The 8,411-nt window shown below is 38.5% G+C and overlaps 1 protein-coding gene across 1 annotated transcript; it reads right to left on the bottom strand.

Moving 5' to 3' along the window:
* Positions 1-4,199: 4,199 nt before the first annotated feature.
* On the bottom strand, positions 4,200-5,132 carry LOC114582946 (olfactory receptor 13H1-like). The gene has a single exon (XM_028704292.2). The coding sequence runs from the start codon at positions 5,130-5,132 to the stop codon at positions 4,200-4,202; it is 933 nt and encodes a 310-aa protein (XP_028560125.2).
* Positions 5,133-8,411: the final 3,279 nt, after the last annotated feature.

Below are 8,411 nucleotides of genomic sequence, written 5' to 3'. Positions count from 1 at the left end.
ACCACCCTTCTGAGTAATACCCCTCCCCTCTCTCTCACTATATATAAGGGTCTGGTGACTTCTGTTTCAATGTATCTGAAGAAGTGTTCATGCACACAAAAGCTCATACCAATAACAAATATAGTTGGTCTCTAAGGTGCTACTGGAAGGAATTTGTTTATTCTATCAGAAAATTAATTATTATTTTTAGGGCTGTAATCTTTAATTAATTTCATAGCTCAATTGTTGAATCATTCTGCCACATTGTCTTTAGGCCATGATCTCCCCTCATCACAAAATGAATATGGCATTTTGCCTGGAATCCCTGTGGTCAAATGACAATAATTTGTGCATGAAGGAAAGACCCTTAGCACAAGTGCTAGCAGTGTTCTTAATTATTGCCACACATAATCCTAGGCTAGACCTCAAAAAATAATAATAATACTAGGGCTAACACACACACACACACACACACACACACACACACACACATATATATATATATTGCCTATCATGTGATAGCAGAGCAATGAAAAGGCAGAAAAGTGAAAACAAGCAGTTAGCAATAGCTTGTGGGAATGAAAATGCATTAAAAACAGATATCAAGAATGGGCCAGTAGCAAAGGAAATGGTACATTAGGCAACAAGTCCATTTGCAGTCATAGTTATTAAGCAGAAAGAGTCAAATGGAAAATAAGGAAATACATTTACTATGCCTACTGGATTTGCAAAATTATGTGTAAAATGCTTGCCAGGGAGATTACTAAAACTTATTTGGTATTTCCATGTAGATCATCTAATAGTGGCTGTAGCATTATTTTATAGTAGAAATGAAAGATCCATGTTTACAGGACAAACCAGACCCAGGATCCACCAGGGCAAAAGAATTTGGATTTGGCTAATCTTGTACTTTCTTGGGTAGGTCAGGGCTCAGCCACGGATAGCTCAGCGTAAGTTCCTTACCTCCCAGGTGAACCAGAGATACATGAGAGTACATGTCTCACTTCAGGACTTCCCTGGTATAACTCACACCAGTATAAGTCCCTAAAGAGGGTATTTGGGAAAGGGGGACTGGATGGGTCAAGGAGAGACTTACTCCTATTATTGTCTATTATTGTTTATTGTTGTTTGCATTGTAGTTCCACCACAATACATCTAAGAATAAAACTGATACATATCACAGAGATTATCAGTCTTCTTAGCATGATGCAGAGCCCTGTTACTGTGATACAGAAGGTCTTTAATAGGTGCAATCCCAGTCAGTTCTGGGGGACTATTTAGTACCATATCTGGTGGTGGTGGTGGTGGTGGTGGTGGTGGTGGTGGTGATGATGGTGATGATGTAGAATGTATTTATGATTAGCTACATTAAAGCATTAAGGTTTGAGTGTAAATTTAGTTTCTCTTCAATTCTAATGCATTAAAAAATATTATAGAGATTTCTTCCCACTCTTTCTTTTTCTCAGTTCTGTCAGGCTGTTGCTTTGGCTTTCCACATTACACTCTTATTCAACCCAGTCCAGAGCTTTGCCATATACATAGAAACAGGCTTTTACTTCTGTGACTCCTATCTATTTTAGAAATCTGCTCATCATTCAAAGAGCTGAGTCACCATAAAGATGAGGATGACAGAAAGTTTCTTAGTATACACATGGGGAAATGTATTCAAATCTGTAACTGTTCTGATTTCAATGAGAGAGTCTTCTTTGCTTAACTCTCCAACTAGTAATATATTCTTCTTAACAGCATGAGACCACTGCAGAATTTCTATGTAGTGCTGTGCCAAAGCCTATTCTCCACTTTTCTCAAAAGTTTTCTTCCCCTGTAAAAGGGACTTCCGTTTTCCTATCTCTTTCTTGGGACACTGGATTCCAGTGGATTCTGGTGTGGTTTTGAGCTTCCTTTATCACTGTGAAGTAGCTGGTGCGGGGGGGGGGGGACTGTGTGTTTCTTTCCATTTCTTTCCATTAAACATTTCCATTAAACATTTCCATTTCTTTCCATTAAACATTTCTTCAGAGTTCTACAGCCTTCCTTGCTACCTGGGTTTCCTGCTGTGAAAAAGCTGCATTGGGAGGAATTATCCAATCTTTTCACTGAAGTGTTGGAAACTGGGAAAGGTAGCTATGAATTGCCGATAGCCTGACCTCATTGCATATGGTTCTTAACGGAAGTCCTCCTCCTCTTCCTCCTTTCTCTGCATTTATTTATATCCACATTGACTTCTTTAAGATGAAACCATCTACTTTCAAAAAATAAAAAGAATAACAATGGAGAGCAACCAGACACATACAAGAAAGCTTGGCTACTTTTTCAGGAGCTCCTGGGAGGCTGCAGGTGTTGATGCTGATTAAATTGCCTTCCACATAAGTCTCAAGTATACTCTGGCTGGGACAGCTTGTTGAAATGCTCTCCACTTGTCTCCAGAACTACAAAAACATAAAAAAATGGGTCTCATATCCTAACAGTGATGCTTTTCTACAAAACAGAATCCAGACAACTGTGAAATTGATTTGTAGGAAGGACACTCACTACTCCCCTTTGGCCTCTTTGAAAATAATTGAACACAACCAACCCTGTCTCCTGCACTGCCCATGATAATTTCACTGGAATTTGCTTTCGCCTTTGATAGTTTTTGAATACCCCCCCATCAGTTGATGATGAATGGTTTTAAAATGGTTTTTAAGATACTGGAGAAAATTTTGGCACAGCACTAATTTTATATGTTCTTAGTCAATTCATCTTGAGAATAATGAATAGCCAGAAAGGTGAAGCCAGAATAGCTAGAAAGTAAAAGGTAGGGCATTTTAGGCTATTGCGGTGTGTGTGTGTAATTTGAAAGAGGCTTATACAGATAGAAGACTATTTGCAAACACTGGGGGAGGAAAATTATTAGGTTATTGATAGAAATATTGTCATGATCCTTTCCATTAGAATAAACCCACTAATATACAAGGAGGAGAAGTCCTAAGTTAAAAGCCTCTCTCTGTTGCTAAAATGCAACTTCGGTTTCAAGAGGTGCATTTCTGACAACCCCATTTTTGAAGCAAGGAAAGGCTATGAACTTCCTGTACTACTTCTGTAATGCTCTGAAACCATATATTTTATAATATTGTTATAATAGAATATTGGGCAATGACATCTATCGTCAGGAATGGTGCACCAGCTTGGTAAAATGAAAATATTGTTGCACACAGTTTCAGTCAGATGACTGCATATAATATAATTATTATTTCTATACCAATTAATATATTCAACATCTCTAAGTGGAGCAGAGCAAATTAAAACACACCGAATCACATATTATAAATATATGTTATAAACCAATCAATGCAAACTATTGAAGTGACTGAATATTCAGGGGTTCTAATAACCAGTTCAGTTCTAATAACCAGTTTCAGCATCTTAAAAAGCAGAGACATCACCTTACCAACAAAGGTCCGCATAGTTAAAGCCATGGTTTCCCCAGTAGTGATGTATGGAAGTGAGAGCTGGACCATAAAGAAGGCTGATCGCCGAAGAATTGATGCTTTTGAATTATGGTGCTGGAGGAGACTCTTGAGAGTCCCATGGACTGCAAGAAGATCAAACGTATCCATTCTTAAGGAAATCAGCCCTCAGTGCTCACTGGAAGCACAGATCCTGAAGCTGAGGCTCCAATACTTTGGCCACCTCATGAGAAGAGAAGACTCCCTGGAAAAGACCCTGATGCTGGGAAAGATGGAGGGCACAAGGAGAAGGGGACGGCAGAGGACGAGATGGTTGGACAGTGTTCTCGAAGCTACAAACATGAGTCTGACCAAACTGCGGGAGGCAGTGGAAGAGAGGAGTGCCTGGCGTGCTCTGGTCCATGGGGTCACGAAGAGTCGGACACGACTAAATGACTAAACAACAACAACAACAATAACCAGTTCACACATTTAACAGGTTTAACTGGCACTTCACCACTTCCAGCTGCAAATGTTGTGGAAGATTTGCATGTTTAAGAGTTGCCTCAGCCCCAAATGACAATGTGAGTAGAAATTAAGATGAACATTTCATTTCCTACCAAAGTTAGTGTTCTACATAGAGATACTATTTAAAAGAACCATTTTAAATTTCTAGACTGGAAATTGGGATGGGTATGTACAACAGACACAACAGTTTTCAGCTAACAGATTTCAGTTACAGATAAGACATCTACACACAAAATAAGTTATTTTAAAAGTGTAATTAGTTACCTATAAGCTTTTTGTAAACAGAAGCTTCTTCAATGCTCCCAACACTTCCTGGTTTCTGAGTGTATAAATTAAAGGATTAAACATGGGCGTCAGCACTCCATAAAATGCAGAAATTATTTTGTCAACGAAACGCGTGTTCTTATTTTGAGGGAGGAGGTATGTAAATATGCATGTGCCATAGAACATGCAAACCACAGCCAGGTGGGACCCACAGGTGGAAAATGCCTTTATCCTGCCTCCTGATTTCATCCTCAGGATAGCTGCAAGGATACGCATGTAAGAAAAAAGGATGAAGCCAAGGGGCAGAACCAGTGTCACAGTGCTAGTGAAGAATATGCTTATTTGGCTCATAGAGGTATCTGAACAAATGAGTTTGAAAACAGCTTTAAATTCACATGATAAATGGTCCACCTCATTGTTTCCACAGAATCTAGCTGGCTTTGCAAGGCAGGGGACTACTGTTAGCATAAAGGCACTAAACCAAGTCACAGAAGCCAAGACGGTGCAAACTGTATTGTTCATTATGAGCATGTAGCGCAGTGGGTTGGAGATGGCAATGAATCGATCATAAGCCATGACAGCAAGAAGGAAGCATTCGGTTGTGCCAAAGAAAAGGCCAGTGTAGAGTTGGGTGAGGCATAAAGGAAAAGATATGACAGGTCTGTCCACCATGCAGTTGGCTATAGACTGGGGGACTCCAGATGATGACATGCACAGATCAAGGATGGACAAATTGCACAGGAAAAAATACATGGGGTTGTGGAGCCGGGGATCAGCTATGACCACCACCACAATGAGTCCATTTCCAACAACTGTAATCAAATATGCAATTATCATGAACGCCATTAACCCCATCCTTGCCTTGGGGCGGCCCGACCATCCAATGAGAACAAATTCAGTCACTGCGGTCTCATTTTCTCCTACTTCCTGCATAAAGGCTGATAAGACGGGGACGGGGAGAGATAAATAATGATGTTTAAATAGTTTTGAAATAGATTAGAATACAGTTGAACAAATTTATTTGTTATTTACTGGGCATATCCATTTTTTCAGATGCCTAGTTTATGTAACAGAAGATGAAGCAATAAAACATCAGACTGTGAGATTAAATGTGACCATATAGGAAAATTTGTGAGCATAAAAAACATCTAAATCTCAGATGAGTGTATTAATGTGGGCTGACACAAAATGCCTGAGATGTGGAGATCCCAGGGAATATTTACAATGTTATTTTGTGCCTAGAATTGTTATGGTTGAGTTAATTATTTTATTCATTTATTTACCATCATTTCTAAGCAACTTAATTTTGTTTAATCCCTAAGTGTTAAAAAGGATAACATAAAAACATATAAAAAGAGCAAAAATATAAAAGCACTGATGTACTTATATAATACTTTTTATTTTATTGAGGGAAAGGAAGGTAGTGCCTTTTCCAATGGAATTTTCCATTAATTTCTCCTATTTTGCATCTTTAGAAACAGAGTAATCCTTCTACATAATACTATAAATATTACTTTCAAGGGCCAGAATTCTCTGTAATAGTGAATTCAGGTAGATGAGTGATTATCAGTTTGGAAACTAAACAATGCCATTCACAAATTAAGGAGTTGATTACTAGACTCTTGGCATGAAGAAACATAGAAGAGTATGGAAAGAAATATGTTTCCTTCTTTGCACACCCCCTTCTATGGCAGGGTTGGGGACCCTCAGATCCAGGAGTTGAATGCAACCCTCTGGGTCTCTGCCCCCCCCCCCCGGCCTTTCTTTTCTTTCAAGGTTGCAACACTCAGCAACTCTGTTTTGAACCCTTAAGTACATTTGCATGGCTGAAATATGCATTTGAAGTCTGATCATGTCTCTTGCTTGCCTAGACAGATGATAGAGAGGAGTGTGAGTGTGAGTGTGTGTGCAGGAACTAGTCTATGGACGTACCCCTCCCCTGACACAGCAAGGATCTGCACACTCAAAAGAGTTTGCCACCAAGCTCATCTAGCCCGACCTGTTGTGACAACTCGGTTGCTTCTTTTCAGTTCTGAACTCTTTGCCCCGATCTTGGTCTCTGCAGGGCTGAACTATTCTTTCTAGGCTACCTACTCTCACCTTTCCTGTCAGCTGGCTAGAGTGCAAAGGCTTCTGTGACTCACTGCCTATTGCTGAGCCTATACCTCTACTTTGCCTCAGTAAACATCTCTTATACTCAAGTAAGAGACTCCAACCACTGAACTTTCTTAAATTATCATACCCTCCATTTCTCTGATTAAAATAGGGCTGTCCTAGTCAAGAAGAAGAAGAAGAAGAAGAAGAAGAAGAAGAAGAAGAAGAAGAAGAAGAAGAAGAATTCTACTCTACACACCTGACTGTGTTGACCAAGCCACTCTGGGCAACTTCCAGTATATATGTAAACTTAATAAAACTTTAAGCGTTAAAAAAACTTCCCTACACAAGGCTGCCTTCAGATTTCTCCTAAAGTCTGTACAGTTACTTATCGCATTGGATCAGGGGTCCCATAACTCCATACCCTCCAACATTTCTCCAATGAAATAGGGATGCCCTAAGGAAAAGTGGGACATTCTGGGACCAAATTAAAAACTAGGATGCCTTCTGTAAATCCAGGACTGTCCTTGGAAAATATAGAGATTTGGAGGGTCTGATTATTATTATTAGATTATTATTATTATTTCATGGGTGGCCATTTAGAGGGTAAAAGGACACATGTTTCCTTTCCACAATGTAAACTTTTAAGGAAAATTTATGTCTTGCGAAACAGAACAAGAAAATAACATGGTGAACATTTTATCCACAACATTTTCATTTCTCCCTTCCCCATACAGTCAGAAAAACAGAAATGAGCAAACCTTGCATAGCCATTTCTATTAATTTTAACTGGTCTTTTAGTACTTAGACTGTGAGTACCAGTGGTTGCAGCCGCCTAGTAAGAAAATTACACAGCCAATGGAAACATCAATAATTTTATTATAATACTAATGACTAGTTACTGTTGTTTCTAGGAGAGTGAGGGAGAGAATAGTATTTTGCACATTATATATGGAACAAAATTGATATAAATGCATAAAACATGTATTACGATGTATAATTATTATAAAGAATAAAATGTGTAAGAAAATTCATTACCTTCTTAAAACTCCTTGAAATCAAAAGCCATTGAAGAAATTCTACTTCTTTATATTATCTATTTTAATAGTACTATCCATACTTTATGTATTAGCTAGTTGCATCAAATTGGTTAAAACTGTGGTGTTGTTGTTTTAAAAAAGAAAACATAGGTAGAATTTAACTGTAAGCAAAACTAGAAAAGAAATAACTTGGTAGAAATCCTGGTTTGAAATAGTCCTATTCATTAATACAAATACAATTTACATTACCTTTTAATGCACTAATAGTTCGAGCACTCTTAGAAGAATTAGCACTGGAGAATCAGGATTATTATTATTTTTTAAGTGCCAAGCAAACCACACAGATGGCGCCTGAGTAAATTAATAGAGATGTAACTAATTTTCAATGGGAGTTTTTATATAGGAAACAATGGGCTAGATTTTATTTTAGTACTCTGCTTTTTGTCTTCCCATTGGGTGCATTCCCAAATGCCTCATTACTTTCTGAAGTTACTCCATAACTAAAACTTATGACCGCAGTAAATAACATTGCAAAAACCAACTTGAAGGTAAAATAATTGTTAAATATCAGTCAATGTGAAATGCCATGTTGATTTCAGATCATTCCTCCAGCGGTATTTATGTAGCATCCTTGCCAGTATTATTATTTGGTATATTTATACATCAACATTATTTAGTACATTGGTTTAGCATTTTTGTGTCCCAGCTTTCTTCAACCATGGATCTTTATGGGTTTTCAAGGCTGACTTCCATTTGGGCAGTGATCAGTCCTAGGCTTGCTTACCATTGGCAATTTGGCATTATCATTTATCCCCAGACCATTTATGTCCACATGAGAGATGTGGAGCTATCACAAATGGTCCATGACCAAAAAAGTCACAACTCTGTTGCCATCTGCCCCCTTGTTTAAAGAGGGGAGAGGCTGCTTCAGATTTATCTGTAATTTTAAGACATAGAGACTGTCTTGAAGTTCTTGGCAAAAGCACCTTTTGAAGGAGCCTCCCCCTCCTTTTCTGAAATATCGTTTCTGAGGCTCTTCCCCATATCTCCCTCACTCTCAGATGTGCACCAGGTGGGC

The sequence above is a fragment of the Podarcis muralis genome, chromosome 13 (genome assembly GCF_964188315.1).
Source record: "Podarcis muralis chromosome 13, rPodMur119.hap1.1, whole genome shotgun sequence".
In the NCBI taxonomy this organism is placed as follows: Eukaryota; Metazoa; Chordata; class Lepidosauria; order Squamata; family Lacertidae; genus Podarcis; species Podarcis muralis.
The sequence above is the reverse complement of the archived record's forward strand: the minus strand, read 5'-3'. Positions and strand labels throughout refer to the sequence as shown.

What these genes read in the sequence shown, in the direction of transcription:
- LOC114582946 (XM_028704292.2), bottom strand. Translation starts at nt 5,132, where the DNA reads ATGCAGGAAGTAGGAGAAAATGAGACCGCAGTGACTGAATTTGTTCTC.